The sequence below is a fragment of the Seriola lalandi genome, unplaced genomic scaffold, assembly GCF_002814215.2.
Source record: "Seriola lalandi dorsalis isolate HSWRI2012SDOR001 ecotype SW California unplaced genomic scaffold, Sedor1 jcf7180002054658, whole genome shotgun sequence".
Lineage (NCBI taxonomy): Eukaryota > Metazoa > Chordata > Actinopteri > Carangiformes > Carangidae > Seriola > Seriola lalandi.
The window spans coordinates 50,852-67,326 of record NW_019525211.1 but is presented as its reverse complement, the minus strand read 5'-3'; the positions used below and the strand labels follow the sequence as shown (position 1 = coordinate 67,326).

At 45.5% G+C, this 16,475-nt stretch overlaps 2 protein-coding genes across 4 annotated transcripts in view; both read right to left on the bottom strand.

The window, feature by feature from the left end:
• Positions 1 to 1,024: 1,024 nt before the first annotated feature.
• On the bottom strand, positions 1,025 to 5,653 carry shbg (sex hormone-binding globulin). The gene is made up of 8 exons (XM_023420862.2): positions 5,371 to 5,653; positions 4,397 to 4,494; positions 4,047 to 4,236; positions 3,604 to 3,765; positions 2,539 to 2,695; positions 2,146 to 2,282; positions 1,756 to 1,945; positions 1,025 to 1,528 (listed from the first exon to the last, which is right to left on the bottom strand). The coding sequence occupies exons 1-8, from the start codon at positions 5,470 to 5,472 to the stop codon at positions 1,395 to 1,397; spliced, it is 1,170 nt and encodes a 389-aa protein (XP_023276630.1). The 5' UTR covers positions 5,473 to 5,653; the 3' UTR covers positions 1,025 to 1,394.
• A 1,635-nt stretch (positions 5,654 to 7,288) lies between these two features.
• The window catches only part of zbtb4 (zinc finger and BTB domain containing 4), an 18,487-nt gene continuing 9,300 nt past the window's right edge, over positions 7,289 to 16,475 (bottom strand). For all 3 annotated transcript variants that reach the window (XM_087177869.1, XM_023420860.2, XM_023420861.2), the window contains one exon: positions 7,289 to 15,925. In XM_087177869.1, the coding sequence (XP_087033995.1) occupies positions 10,453 to 15,909 (5,457 nt within the window). In that variant the 5' untranslated portion in view covers positions 15,910 to 15,925 and the 3' untranslated portion in view covers positions 7,289 to 10,452. The remainder of the gene's footprint in view (positions 15,926 to 16,475) is intronic.

Below are 16,475 nucleotides of genomic sequence, written 5' to 3'. Positions count from 1 at the left end.
ACAATTTACTTACATAACAACAACAATTTGATAATTATAATCCTTCATATCTTTATGGAACACACCCATCAAACATTAACAGTGCTTCTGGAAATGTAAGTTAACCCTTGGCTTTAATAACAGGTTGAACCTCCTTGGGCAGCATTAACTTCAAATAAGCTCTTCCAGTAGCTGCTGATCAGATCTGCACAACATTCAGATGAAGTTTGGACCATTCTTCCTTATAAAAGTCATATTCTTATTGGATGTCTGGTATGAACGTTTCTCTTCAGGTTATTCCACAACATCTCTGGTCTGGGCCACTACAAATGGTACATTTCCTTGGTTTGAAGTCATTCTGTAGTAGATTTTCTTCAATGTTTAAGGTCATTGTCCTGCTGCATCACCCAACTTCTACTGGTTGAGTTTCAGCAGGTGGGTAGCCACCCAGTACCCCCGTAGTTTGAAATCTATGTATAATTACAATTTATTATTCAAATAGTGCCATAGGTGTTTCTGCTTAAATTTTTGGACAATACAGAGGTGATTTTATAGAGCATTTCTCCCCATCTTAACTTTCATTACATTATAAACCAACAGATAATATTCTGAAGAACCTCTCATCCACAAGAAAATATCTGAAGACATCCCTCACAATCTTACAAATATGTAAAACTCTCAAAATATCAGAATAAGTTTTTTTTTTTTTATGAATATGATTGTGAGGCTGAGACATTCTTGCTCTACTTCTTATTCTACTATAAAGTTTCTCATATGATGAACTGTGTTTTTGACCTGATATAATCTACATGCATTTTCTTTATTGGTTACATCACATCATACACAGAGTGGCTGGTGCATCTAACACCGTCTCTAAAAATCCACTAGAGGGGGCAAAATCCACATTTTAAATCCCCTTCTCTCTGGTCTACCCCGGCTTTTATTTCTCATTAGTATTTAATCACAGTTTCTGAATCTCATCAAAGCACTATTAGCCTTTATTTGTCTTAAATGCAGCAATAAAATTCACATTCATGGAGAGATGTATTAAAGATAATTGTATTTTATTCAGAAACATGCTGTTGCACGTACCAAGGTCAGAAAATGACTCGCATTTCTCAGATTAATCTGTATATTCTGTTAAAATGGGGCTTGTGGAAGAGACATCGATTTTAAAAACATGAATATTACAGTGTAACAGTAAATCCTCCACATTTTAGAGGTTAATTGATATAACACGGCATTTGACTACAGGATGAGCAGCCTGATAAGAAACCCCAGTGCTTATCAGGGTGTTGTGATGCTCCCTAACAACATTACATTTCGTTGGCAATTTTTCACTTTACATACGTTGTATTTTTAAAGTCATTTCAACCCAGAGGCATCCACTGGAAACATCTGTACACGCATACTTTCTATGCAGGGCAGCTGTGGGAGGAGATCGACATGTGTTTGACAGCTAAATCCAGATCCAAATCCTTCCCTTGGACCTGGATTTTCTTCAGACAGCCTGTCAGGAACTGGGAGCCAACATTGTCCTCGCCTTCTCCTAAAAAGTGAACGAGAGGAGGAAGAAGAAAACCCAAGTGACTATGGATTACTCGCCACTGAACTCCTTGGATGTATATTGAATTGATGCTGGTTTATCTATGAACTCTTCCCTCCTTCTGGACAATAATATAGGACCTTTTTTAATTTGAAGATATACAGACTGTAGCTGTTCAGAAATCAGACAATTTTGAAGAACGCTGAACGTTATTGCTGTTTGAATCTCACCCAGGAGACCTCCAATGGCTAGACGGCCCTCTCTCCATGTGGTCAAATAACCAGGGTGGCTGAATATATAGATTGCAGTGGATTCATCGTCTTCCTGAATCACTGTCAGTGAATCTGCCTGAATGGTTATCGCCAGTCTTTTGTTATAGTTTTTAGTAGTGATCTTATCTTCGGCGAAGATTGTGATCTCCTGCAAATTCAAGAGAAAGACAGAGGAAATAAGTTTACATAACAATACATAACTGGATGGATTCATAGTGGTCTCCAATGCACATGAAGCAAATGGTCGTGGAAGATGTGAAGCCTCCCTTACAGCCATGAGCAGTTTAAAACAGAATCTAGGAATTGTTTGTGAATTCACTTAGGCTCATGTCTGATTTATATACATACCTTTGTGTTATTATTGACCATTAAAGCGAACATCAGCTCTTGCCCAGGAGCGTTGATGCTCAAAATGGTCCCATCCATCTGACTGAAATCTCCCCACAATTCAATCTTGACCTCATTATCTGCCTCAGTGGGGGAAACTGCGAAAGAACAAAAGAATAATTCACATAATTAACAGAATATGTGTTGGAGTGACTTGTTAACCATCCAGTGAAAAGCACGCCTATTAACATGTTAAATCTGATTAGATCCAATTAGAACTAAAAGGAAATATTATTGATACCTCAGATGCCTTGTCATGCGAGAATGCATTATCCAGGCCAGATGAAAAGCTTGTTATTAAATGAAGTGTTAGCACTTGCCCATCTCTTGCGCAGCTGAGCACAACGTTCCCACCTGAGGTGTTGAAAATGGCAAATCCAGTGCCAGGGAAGTAGCTGCCAGGCTGGATGTTTTGATAGCAGGGCCGGAGCTCCTCCGCCTCGGTCTCCCAGGGGACGCTGATGTTTAGCCAGCTGCCTTCCCGCACACAGCCGTCCATCTGCGGCTCGAACTACAGCAAAGAATGCAACAATGCATTTAGAAGAATGAACTGCAGCACAAACAGGGAGGGGAAGAGCTGGCACCTGTAGATGGTTCAGAAATGTTAAACATTCAAGATTCTTCAGCACACTTGTGCAAAGGAAAAAAAAAAGTGTTTTCTCTTGTGCCTAGGTGCAGGTAAGACAATTATGTATATCAAGGTGTAATAGAAACAGTAAAACAATCTACACATAGAGTAGTACAATAACAGAGTGATAATAAATAAAACAATATACAGTTTCACAGTCCATTTACAGGTTGTTTAAAGAAGAGATTCACACCAAAACCCCCCTGTACAGTAATATCACACCTTACTTCCACTTAATAAAGCAATCTATAATTTATACGCCCATTTTATTCTGGTATATTTGTCTTATTATCAAGATAATTGACCAAATATCGATATAAAATAATATAGGAGAAGTATTTCCAGGATAAAGCTGCAACTACAGTCTACAACACACTGATACATTTTCAACTTCATCAACATCAACAGAAACTTCAGTTTTGAGTTTGTTCGTAGATTTATAGAGTCGAGCTGACATTCGACAATAATACAGGCAGATATCCAAAGCAGAGTCTCAGTGAATCAGAATGAACTGCAGCCAGCATTAAAACACCAGGCATGTGTTTTTAAAAAAGGAGGAGGCTTATAACATTTCAGCAAAATGAACAACAACTCTTGTATCACTGCTTTATTATCATTATTGCTCTGTCTGAGTCCGTGTACTTTCTGTGGAGATACTCAGAGCCGAAGTAGACGAAGCATGTTGAGGAAAAGTGGATCCAACAATCACAAAACAACTCATGGAACACACACACACACACACACACACACACACACACACACACACACACACACACAAAAAAGCACTGTACCTGAACAATCATCTTTTCCTTGTCGATCAGGATCCCGCCAAGAGCCAATCGGAGTTGACCTGAAATGAACTCCTCTGTCTGTTTGGACTGCATGCCCACCACCAGCCCATTGGAGCCATCCACCTCGAGAATCACAAACTTCCCGTGGTTGCTCACCTCCAGCTTGGTGGCACCAGGAGAACAAGAAAATTCAGAGCCAGAGTTCCTGTACAAGTCCAGTGTACCGTATGCTTTCTGAGTACATGACGAGGAGCTCTCAAAGCATATCATCTCTTATTATACCTTAAATCTTCAAATAACTTTTTAAGTTTGCCACAGGGATAAAAAAGAAACACCTTATTTCCAATGCAAAATAACTTTTACCAAGAATTATATCAAAAACTCTATACAAAGATATATTGTTGCTCCCTTTTACAACAAATTAAACTGCACTGGAAACTTACAGTGTGCCACTTCCCATCGTTGAGTTTTGGGCCGCCTACCACGCTGACGAGCATGTCTCCTTTGCTAATCTGCATCAGAGGGATCCCGTCTCTCAGGGACAAAACAAACCAGTCCTCTCCGTTTTTGGTGTCCCCGTAGAAAATGATGCCTTCTGGGTCGAACGTCCGTAACTGAAAGGACGACTTGATGCTGCAGGAATAGAATTGAGCAGAAACAAACTCTGAATTGGTTCACAGGTGCTGTCCTTTTTTCTTTTTTTCTTTTTCTTTCTGCCTCCTGAACCACAGATTCCCATGGAGTAGTAGATATGAAGCCTTCATGCTGCGGCGTTTTGCTGCTGCTGACATACCTGCTGATCTCACTGAGGTTGACTGTTGTGTGGATCAGTGGCCTCCAGATGTCTCTGTCCTGGCCGAGGTAGACGGTGGCCCTGCCTGACACTTCCCTCTGGAAGACACGAGCATCGTAAGGCACTCATTTAACACCGCATCATAACTTTAGCTCTGTGCTCTGCACAGTTCACATTCATTAGTCCCCGCTTTAGTATTCACTTGTCAGACATCTTGATTGATTACTGGTTGATTCTCGTTGATTAGTGGTTAAAAACATATTAAACTGAGTGGTGAATTTTATTCAATTATTGATTCATTGTAAAAGCCTTAATTAGAACATAACAAAAGAAGTGTGGTCACTCAAATTATGCGGTAATGAAGTGCAAAATCAATTGTTACTCTTTGACAAGAAGCCCATATGGAATCAACTGCAGTGTATCAATATATAATGTTTATCACGAAACTTAATGGGGGAAAAAAAAATCAGTGAATGAGGTGAAAAGAGCTAGTGGTGTCATGGCGCCGATCTGTCCTTCAACAGACTGAGCAAAGTCCTAAGTTTAAACAAATTATTAGTAGGGCATGCTGGGATACAACACATCAACTGGCATCCGAATTTCATACAATATGAGTTGATTCAGGATTTTTCAGGCGTCATTACGATCTTTTGAAAAGAGCCTAAGAGGCTCTGAGAGATATTTCCAACTACTCCTGGGCTGCGTGGCACTTTCCTGGTTTCTACAGTGAGCAGAATCAGCACTAACCTCACAGGAGCCATTCATACTACTACAGAGATTTGGGGACTTGATTATACACCATATTTATACTAAAATATCCACTTTCTTTGGAATTTGTTCCTTTTTTTTAATATGGCCAGTGGATACACAGATAGAGATAGATGAGCTGATATAGATAAGAGCATTTTAACACAAGCACACACACTAATGCCCCATTAATTCCATTATACTCTTTGCATTGCATTTGAACATACCATACCCCGTCCGTTTCCTTGGCCCTCCGCTCCCCACCCCAGCAGAGCGAGGCTCAAAGTGAGGAGTAGTCCATCTGCCACAGCTTTACAAAACACGGCCATCCTTCAGTGCATTCACCCACCCAGGCCTCCCAGCGTGCAGTGTCCTGAGCCCTTGGGTGGTCTACAGACTCCAAACTACCCTGAGGTGTGGGTGGTGGTATGAGGAGCAGAGGGACTCTGCAACAGTGTGTGTGGAGCGGTGGTGTGTGCTGGCACACTGTCCTGGGGTCCAGAGAGCAAATATGCCACGGTCAGTGCAAGCTATTGATCCCCGGGGAGAGAGTGCATCATGATTACGTGGTTGTGACAGGAAGTTTGCTTTAACGTAGGTGGGTGAGAAAGACACAGTGGGCAACCAGCAAGCAGAGGAAAGAATGAGGGGAAAATAAAGAGACAAGATAAAGATAAGGGTGTCAGTTAAGGGATGTTGTAATATTAAAAATTATTCCAAATTCAGCAAAAAAAAAAAAAAAATTGTCAGAGTGAATTTCTATCACTGAGTGAATCTCCTGCCACAGTGGTGAATTATGCAGCCTGGACATAATTGCAGGCTGGGTCAGTGACCTGAGCCAGACCACTGATGTGGTGTTTACCCATTACACAGGAACCTTGATTGACCACTGCTGGCTATGACTCAGTGTGTGTATTTGTTGTAGTTTGAATGGGAGAGAGAGCGATGAGAAGGGAACAGTGCTGCAAGTTTTTTCTTTTCTGCTGGCTGCATTCCTGAGATAGGCTCCTTCCTGGAAGTCTGGATAACTGGGAAATACTAGGAAAAATGCAACACACACACAGAAAGAAACAATCAGTAAACAGTCTGTTATTCTGTTGTCGAGTGTTTGAAGTCAATCTGAAATATTAAATGACAGCAAAACATTTTTTTCACGTGTGCCTAATGCCTATTAACGGTCACTGTATACATGTATACAGCAGGGCTTTTATTTTGACAAGTCACAGTAGGAAAATGCTTCAGTTTCAGCGTCCTGGTGTTTTGCACGCTGGCCTAATGTCATTGGTTACTAGGACACTTTATAGAACAGAGCCATTGATAAAATTATCTATCTTTTTTTTTTTCTAGTGTGCTGTGAAAAAGACCCATTGAGGTAAACTGATCCTGAGCTTTGCTATGCTGAAAAACCAAAATGATTATTTGTAGTAGACCACTGTGACTTTAAACCACAACCACCCAGAGCTCCATGAACGCATCATTCGCTTTCCACTCTTGACTTTCATGGGAAATGTTTTAAGAAATCAATTAAATTTCATTCACATTCAGTGTTTTCAGGAGAAATTACTCTCTGACATCATATTGTTTGTATTGCAAAGATGAGCCAGTCACTCGACTGACTGTTCCTGTTTAAACCACTGAGTGTCACTAGTGGGAAAGTGCTAAGAAATCAGCTCCCGACTCTGCCAAGAGGAAGCTGTAATCAACCCTGTTTATACAGCATGTCTGCAACCAACTCGCAGATCATGGTGTAGTGAAGAGAAAACATGAATGTATGCTGTAAAAAAGAAAACAGCATGTAATGTATAACCAAAGATACAAAAAACATGCACCACTGGAAACATATTAAATTAACACTTAATGCTAAACAATAAAAGTAAATTGTATCCGTATTAAAATAAGTGGCTATGTGCTGAAAAGAGGTGCAAAGGATCTCCACAATTTGTTCTGCTTTTTGACAATTTACCAAATGCTAAATGCACATTTCTCGACAGAATTCAAACAATGTCAAACCAGGAATGCACCAACTTTCAGCATGTGCTCCATATTAAGAACTGAATCAACATGTTAAGCTAAATGGACACATTTAAATAAATAAATAAATAAATAAATTATAATAAAAAAAACATGAGACCAAACTAGAGCTGATTTCATTGGGTCATCAGGTTAATACTTTATTTTGTTTGATTGCAGCAAAGAGAAAGAAAGGGAGACGGAAACAAGAGGAGAGAGAGAGAACAAGAAGAATGTCGGAAAAGGAGACTACAGACTTTGGGAGAGCTGTGGCTACAAGCCTTTGTATCAAATCTAAAGACAAAGTCATCAGGCAACATTAAAACATCTTTTAAAAATAACATTAACATATTTTGTGGGCTCTATATGGCACAGTATTACCCTAGACATGTACACGATACCAAAACAGTTTAGCCACACCCCTACGTCTATGAACAGCTTCATAGCAAACAAAGCCATGAAATCTATCTCCAAATCATACTGTCATTTCTCAAGAAAACGTTCATTTGCTATTCAAATTTCTTATGCCATAACAAGGCACCTTAACAGTTGAAATCTGGCAGATCCACATCTTACTATAGATAATTATTTAAATATCAAAGCAGAGGCACATTCATTTAAACTAAAACATACAGTAAATAGTTGTATATTACCACCAGATTCCAGTCCAGTCACTACGATACGTCGATTTGCATGCTTTTGGTCTGTATGATAACCGTGATGGCAAACTATGGCATAAGAAATGGTCCAAAAACACAAACATGTCCATCTACAGGAATGGCTTGAGATAGTGTATTGGAGACAGCAAGGCTTTTTTACACTGAAACTAACCCACAGAAAAGTGTCGAACAACAAAAAAAAAACAAAAAAAAAATAACAGGTGGCCCATATACTGCCGAGGGATATGCTGCTTAGGCAGATTTTATTTTGGTTTTCTTATTCACGCAGTCACTCGCTCTCGTACACATAAAACACGTTCGCGCGCACACACACACGCAAAAGGCTTGTAACCACACCCAAAGGGATGCTTGTGCGCCCTTTCAGTTGGTCACGCTGTGTTTTAACACTCCTGCCTGATCCAAAAGGCGCCCCAGTACCATCACACACGCACACACACACCGAAACATACGTACTTCATTCAGAGGTGCAGTGCGTGAGTGTATGCTTGAGGGAAGAGGGAGAATTAAACAGCTCCTAAATAGTGACTGTGAGATGTAAATGTGGCAGCTAGTTTTGTGGATCTTCTCCAAACTGTGGTCTATAATTAATTAAAAAAAAACAAAAAGAAAAAAAAAAAACAAAAGAAAAAATATTAACAGAGATATGGAAGATTAAAAGGCCAGAAAATATAAAAGGAAACGGAAACAAAAGCTGTGCGCACAATGCCAGATTTGCTGAGGATATAAACGGTTAGGAAGCAAGTGTTGCTCATGCTTTGTGGATACAGAACCCAAGTTTACTGACATGTTCCTAGGACTACTGTATATATGTATACCAGACGTTATACGGTTCTTTAACAGGTTATTTGTGTCAAAACAGAAACAAAAAGGAACTGAAACCAACTCTACCATTAATGCAGCTGTACTTCATTAACCTCATGACTAAATTTACATTCATATTTTTAAGTTTACTCCCCCTTTTCACTGAAGCCACTTCCATCTGGTAAGAGGGCTAAACAACATAAACAACAGCATACTTTAACAAAACAAACATATAGAGATAACATTACACATAACAAAAAGGCCCCCAGGAGGGCATCTGGGGAGTTTCGGCCACCACTTTGGCTGCTTAGCTCAGCCTTTTCCTACCACTTAGCAAATGACACAGGGCAGGAGGGGAAATAGTTCAGACTATTTCCAATCTCCCCTCAGTTGGGGAGCAGGAACACTTTTTTTTTTTTGTTCCCCAAATCATTTCTGTGGGACCTTCTGACTCAGGAGTCCAAAAGTTTTGTGCCCATATATTTCTTTTCCTATCCAGAAATAACTCAATACCCTGAATCCATTTTTTTTCTTATTCCTTCCTTGCTGTTGCCTTCTTCTTCCTGGCTTAGGAAATGGAGCCTTTTCCTCTTCCAATCAAAGAGGTAAAAGCTACGCAAGGTGAAGGCTGACTGGTTTTTATTCTTTTCCTTTTTTTTAATGTGAAGGAAATGAGATGAAAAACGGAAGTGCAATGGTCTATCAGCCTTCAATTCTTACCCAGTGGCCAGCTACATATCCAAAGCAGCTACAAGTGTCCCCTTTAAGTGACCACTACTTTTCTGTGCTGTGCACGTAAGGTATAAACTATGGTGACTGCTATACAGATCCTACAGTGTCATCTGGCCACAAAGTCGCATGGTTAGCTGAGACGTTAGAAGCTCAGATGATCTGTCATTGTCATAGACTCGCGTTCAGCCACAGAACTGACTTCTTAATGATTTGGATATGAGGAATCACTTCTAAATGCACTTCTATACATTGACCTACAGTAGCTATTCCAACTAGAGTAGGAATGCTGTGTGCGTCTGACACGGAATGATCTAGCCATTCATGCGCACACACACACACACACGCACACACACACTCACTCACACACACACACACACACACACAGTGACACACACTCTTTCACACATACGCAGTAATACCTGCTTAAGCCCACCTCTGCATGCACAAATCCCTACATACGTGTGCATGTACATGCTCATATATAACTTTCATGGACAGTTTAACACAGCAGGCTACACCTGCATTCTCATTCTCACAAACAAACATACGCAAGGTTTGAGTTGCTTAATGCTCCACCTCCAACTGTGTTGAGTGAGGACTCCTCTGTCTCATCCCTTATCGTTGCCCACACAAGCCTTCCCTGAAGAGCGTTTATCCTCGTTATGCGGTGACTATAAAGGGAAGCAGACTGAACTAATTTTTCACACAACACACACCCTGTTAGCAGTTCTTATTCTTATATTATAGATAATATAATGAGTCAGAGAGGAAGATTAATCAAGCTCTAGAACTACGACACACTACAGCAAGACAGGAGAAACGGAGGAAGGTGAGCAGGAGTAAAGAGAGGGGAGTAATGATACGTCACTATAATATCAGCCTATCCTCCCCGTTTCTTTGCTCCATCTCCTCCCTTCACACCTACTCCTGATTTAATGCCTAGCTCTGATCTCTACTGAATAAAGGAGAGGCAGGGGTACTGTACGGGTGTAGTCAGTGACCCAGTGAGCACGCACCCCTCCCGCTCATCCCAAACAGGCCAGGCCGTCCCCTTTGAAATATATTCCTCATAGTGCTTCTGTTGTCCTACGGTTTGCTGCTGCTGCTGTCTCGTTGCTTCTTGCTGCTGCCACTGCTGCCGCTGTACAGGCTGGGATTTGCCACAAGGGGGTGTGGCGCTGCGCCCATGTAGGGCCCAGCAGTGGCTGCGTAGTTGAAGATGGCTGGGAGGAAAGGCAGAGGCTCCACCTTGTCCCCCCCAGGTGCCATCATATTCAGAGCCACAGGAAGAGCTGCTAAGTTGTAGGGGTAGGCCAGCAGCTGGGGGCCATAGAGCAGCTGGTAAGGGTCCGGATAAAATGGCAGCTTGGCCAGGTCCCCGCCATTAGGGACCATCACTTTTCCCAGTGGGCCAAAAGGAAGAGCTCCAGCAGGATAGGAGGACATTAGCAGGTTTTCCTCCTGCTTCTTACCAGAGCGGTAGCTGTCCGGCACAATAAGGGGTAGGGGATAATCCTGGGCAGAGTAGCCCACTGGGGTGGCGTCCCCCTGCTGAGAATCTCTGGAAGAAACAGTGTCCTGGTGCTCTGGCTCAGGTGGTTGAGGGGCGCGGGGGAGAAGCAGAGCGTGGGCAGAGGGGCGGTCACCGGCACCAGCTGCTCCAGTGGGCAGTGAGAGCCTGTCGAGTCCTTGTGAACTGGAGTGAACCTGGCGGTTGGCTTGAGCTAACAGTCCAATAGTTGAGGGGGACCGACAGGGGGACTTGGGGGTGTGCCTGTGTGAGGAGGGTCCATTCATAGTGGTTTGACAGGGGATGTGCTGGGGGGACGGCACAGGACTCAAGGGCTCCTCTTTAGGGACCAAGAGCGCAATCTGCTCCTCCGGGGCATGAGCAACTCTACTCATTTGCTGGGCCCTCTCTATCTCTTTTTCTCTCTCTCTCTCCATTTCTTTGTCCCTCTCCCTTTCTCTCTGTCTCTCGAGCTCCCTCTCTTTCTCCCTTTGCCTCTCTATCGCCCTCTCTCTCGCTAGTATAGAGGACATGGTCAGGTCTTGTGCTTCGTTGGGAGAGGGACTCCTGGACAGGGATGGAACTCGGAGATCTTGGACCCGGGGTGGTTCCTCATAACCTGCGTGTAGAAATATACCACCCCCACCCTGCCTCTCCCTGTCCATAATGACCCCATCCCGTTTCATGAATCCCCCCTCAGAGCTGGGAGCTGTTGTCATGGAAACAGGAGGAGCAGCAGTGGTTATTCTGGTCTGTGACGTCATGGGCACATTTGGAGAGGTGTTGGTGGATGCCACGATGTGCGCGGGGCTGGGTATTCTGTGGATCTGGCTGTCTAGGTTCTTTTTGCTGGGGGTGCGGTAGTCCAGACATTCAGACCCATTCATGACGAGCACGCTTTGGAGGGTAGAGGGTGCGGCAGGTGTGAATTCATGTTTCGGGGGCGTGAGATTAACTGGACTTTCTAATGGAGGGTCTGCAATATGTGGGCTGGGCTCCCTCTCTGGAGCTGGGTGCGTGAGCTCGGGTAGTTCGGGTTTGTCACTGGATTCTGACATGTGATGTTCCTCTGTCAGTTCTCTGTGATGGTCTTCATGCTGCTGTGATGCCAAACAGTCACCGCTGGTGGGCGGGTCTGGAGTTGAATAGCTGATAACTGAAACAGAGAGAGCACTGGGAACCTGTCCCTTTTCGGTCTCTAGGTCTCTGCTAACAGCGTTAACAACTGTCTCTGTTGTTTTTGGCTCCGGGGCTTTATCTTCCTTTTCTCTTTCTGGGGAACTGCTTAACTCATGGCGTCGGATATGGCGAGTTAGTGCTGAAGATGTCTTGCACACTTTATGACACTGTGGACAGGTGTGTCGTGATAATGCTCTTCTGCTCAGGCGACTTGGACTAGAATTTCTCCCTACTAAGCCCACCTGCCCCCCTTTTTCTTCATCAAACTTTGCGCTCTCTGGCACAGATTTGATGCCGACCCCTTCGACTTGTTCGCCGAGAGCCACTTTAGGGTGTGCAGAGGGTCCCTCAGTAGGCTTGGGATGCTGGGCTCTCTGGTGGTCTTCCAACTTATCCCTGGAAGGGAAAGTGGCTCGGCAGAAGAGGCATACAAACTCCAGCAGATGGCTCAGCTCGTGTTTGTCTCGCTTCCTGGGGCTTGAGAACCAGCGGCCACATGTACCACACTCTGCTGCATTCCCATTAGTCCAAGGCCGCCTCTTTATTCCCGTAGGAGCCACTGAGGTAGACAGGGGGGGCTTTGGAGAGTGCAGAGGAAGGGGGGGGACCTCATGACGGGCCTCCTTAACCTGTTCTCCTCCTCCTTTGTTTTTCTCCTTCAAAGGGGCAGAGAGATAATCTTTCTTTTTCCCCTCTCCCTTGTCTCTGTTAGCTTTTGACAGTTTTGGGGTCTCCTCAATCTTCCCATCCTCTTCCTCATCTTGTGATTTCTCCGTTTCTTTATTCACACGGTTCTTGAGCCTCTCTGCCCTCCTCTTGAGCCGGATGGAGCGCTTGTACTTCAGTTTCCTCTGCCAGCTCTTGACCCTCTGCAGATGCGCTTGGGCCTTTCTCTTAGGCTTGTAGGAGTAGTAAGGCCGCCATAAATTATCCTCCATGTCATGGTCGCTCTCCTGCTCACGCACCTCCTGACGGAAGTAGTACTCCCTCACTCCCTCCGGGGATTTGGAGGTCTTTTTCCTGACCTCCTCCTCACAGTTTCCTTCCTTATCGCCCTCTGCTTCCATGCTGGCTCTGCGGTGGAGGCGGTGTTTGTGGTGATGATGGTGGGAGTGAGAGTGGCGTGGTTCCTTGGCTTCCCGCGCAGATGATGTCTCACTCCGTTTGGTTTTTGGGGGAGAAAGGCCCTTGTCTCTCCTCAGGTCTGTCTCAGAGATGCTGCGCTTCACTATGGCCTCCTCACCAATACGTACAGTAATCTGACACAGCGGCCCTGCCTCTTTGACTTGTGACCCTACAGATGCTGACAGCTGCTTTGTGTTAGAGATGTCACTCTTGCTGTGGGACTTGCGTGATTTGTGAAATAATCTGCCTGTCTCTGCGTCCTGTCCACCTCTTGAACCCTCCTCTGTGGTATCTGAACTGTCTCTCGACCTCTTTCTATGGTTATCTGCGCTATCCCTTTGCTTTTTAAGTGGCCTCGGGCTGCCCTTGTGTGAAGTATGACTGTTGCTGGTTTCAGGGGACGGGCTGCTCATTGGGCTCTTTTCACTCCCAGAAGTGACCTGGTTGCTGTGCACGATGACGGAGGACGACACTGCTGTTCCATGAACTATGACAGAGGGTTTTGTATGTCCATATGTTATCACAGACGGCATGCTTGTTTCTGTGCCTTTACCAGTCTTGGGAGTTTTGGTTTTGTTGCTACTAGACATTTTGAAGCTGCCACTACCTCTGCCCTGCTCTAACTCTAAGGCCTCGCTCTCGTTTTTTTTAACCTGGGGCATGTCCGTTGAGGCGAGGGGCGTGAGCGGGGAGAGGTCCCTGTGGTCAGCACCCACAGAAACGGGGAAGTCATCGGGGAAGGCATCTGGGTCAGGCTTAACACTCTGAGGGTGGGCTCCGCTGATGAGGCTTTGTAGGTCCCCAGGCCCCAGAGCGCAGCCCAGGCCAGGCAGGGAGAGGGGAGGTGTGTCAGTTGGTGGCAGTAGCAGGCCATTATGCAAACTGTCACTGTAGGTCTTGTAGGGTCTCTTCTGGGAGCGCATGGGGAGAAGGCGGTAGAGCTTGAGGGCATTAGCTTTCTGCTTATAACCTCCATTAGCTGTCTTTTCACTGGAGATGAGGCTGGGGTTAATCCCATGAATGGTCTTCTGGTGTGTTTTCAGATTGTAGTAGGTGGCGAAGGCGTCCCAGCAGAAGATGCACTGGTAGCGCCGCTCTCCTGTGTGCCACACCTCGTGCTTTGTACGATACTCAGCCAGGGCAAAGACTTTGTCGCAATAATGGCACGGATATTTGCGGCGCCATGAGTGCACATTAGAGTGACGCTTCAGGCTGGATAGGGTCATGTAGGAACGCTCGCACACAGAGCAGAAGTAAATGACATTGCCATCTACCACCTTCACAAAATGGTTCTCATCACCCGCCAGTAACTCTGCGGCTGCTGCATCATCACCTTGGATACGCGCCAGGAGGCTCCGTGCTTTCTTCCCTGGCCGCGCCTTACTGATGTCAGTTTCTCCCACAATCATTCCCCCCTCCACTCTCACCTCACCCTCCTCCAGCGGCTCCTCCTTCGGCTGCACAGTGAGAGAAGGAGGGCCCAGGCTGTCGGAGGGTAGGCCTGGCACCTTGCAGGATGTCTCGTGGGATTGCAGTCTCTTGCTGTGGATGAAGACTTTGCCACAATAACGGCAACTGAGGGCACGGCTGCCACGATGCAGCCGCATGTGGACTGTGAGGGAGGAGGCCGAGCTGAAAAGCCGATGGCACACCCCGCAAATCAGCTCAGGCTTCAGGCTGTCGGTAGGGGAATAGGAGGATGAGTGGGGGGGTGCGGTAAGACCCTCAGATGGGGGAGGAGGAGGTGGTGGTAAGGGGGGAGGGAGGTGGAGGGTGGGTGGGTGAAGGCTTGGTCCATGAGGGCTTCCCACTTTACCAGCTGGTCTTCCTGTTATTTTTTCTCTCCTCTCTGCATCCCCACCCCTCTGATAAGCTGATGTGCCCAGACTGAAGAGGATCTGGGCAGTTTGAGAGGGTGAGGCTGTACCGTTGGCCACCCTGTGCCTCTCATCCCATCCATCTCCACCATAACAGCCCCCTAAAGACCCGCTGGAGGATCTTGGGGGTGACCTCTGAAACGGAGTCTCTGGATTGAGTTTGGAGCACTTGAGAGGAGGCGGGGATTTTATATCCTTCCTGATAAGTGCATGAACAGTCATGGGAGATGAGGAGGAGGAAGGTGAAGAGGACGGAGAGCTGTCATGCCTTGGGGGCTTGAAAGGTCTGTGCTTTACATCCATGGTCGCGTCCAGTTTCCACAGCGATCCCTCATCTGAGCTCTTGGAGGATGGCCGCCGTCTGTGGGGGGAAGGGGAGGACGAGGAGGAGCTACGACAGTGGTTTGGAGATGTGAGGGAGGCCGGGAGGGGGGCAGCACTAAGTGGGAAGCTTAAGGTGATTTTTGCATTTTTAGGTCCATCGGCCATGTCCTCCAACCTGTCCTCCATCATGGCCTCTCCCCGGCCTCCATGCCTTTTACCCTTCATCTCCAACTGCTCAGCTTCCCCTTCCTCCTCCTTTTCTTCAGGCTGAGAGGCCACCCCAAGAGACCGGACAGGTTTGTGTAGTCCTACGATCTTTTTTGAGCTGTACAAACGAACAGGCAGGTGTAAAGGTGGCGGGGAAGACAAAGGTAGCGACCGCTGACTCTGGCGGCACGTGGCTCCCTCGGTTGCAGTACGTGTGAGGTTGCAGAGGGGAGTTAGCCCAGTAGCCAGGTGCTGTTCACTCAGACGAGACTGAATAAGGCCCGCATGGAGGGGGTCCCACACCTTCTCACCGGACACCATGACCAGCCCCCGAAATCTGAAAGAAAGATCAAAAAGAATATGTTAGCTCTGTAAACACCCAACGGTAAATGTGCAACACACAGACGTACATTGATATGTAGCAAAAAATGGACATTACACTCAAAGCTTTTGCAGAGGCAGTCATGGCGCTCATGGAACACTTTTGAGAAACGGCAAAGAAAACTGAATGCCCCAGCAATGCTAAAGTCCAACAGCTCAGCCAGGAATGGTGAGTGAAAGGAGGGAGAGGGTAGGGGGAAGGAATGAATCTGCGGCAGCGCTGGTTTAGATTTCAGCGTGCCACAGCCAAGCCTTCAGAAAGGCATTCCAGAGATCCATCTCTCTCGGCTGTGACACAACATTCCCTATGCCTAATTGGAAGGCGTTCAGATTTAATCAAGATTCCCTCAGAATAGAGTGTTGACTTAGATCCATGGCCCTAACGCACATAAAAATAGTCCCACTCTCTTGCTATTTGAGCAAGGGCCTTGTTAGCCATTCCTGGCAGTGGCTAGTATTTGCCGGGCATGACTCTAACCATTTATTTGTGAAGGCAAAGGTGGGGG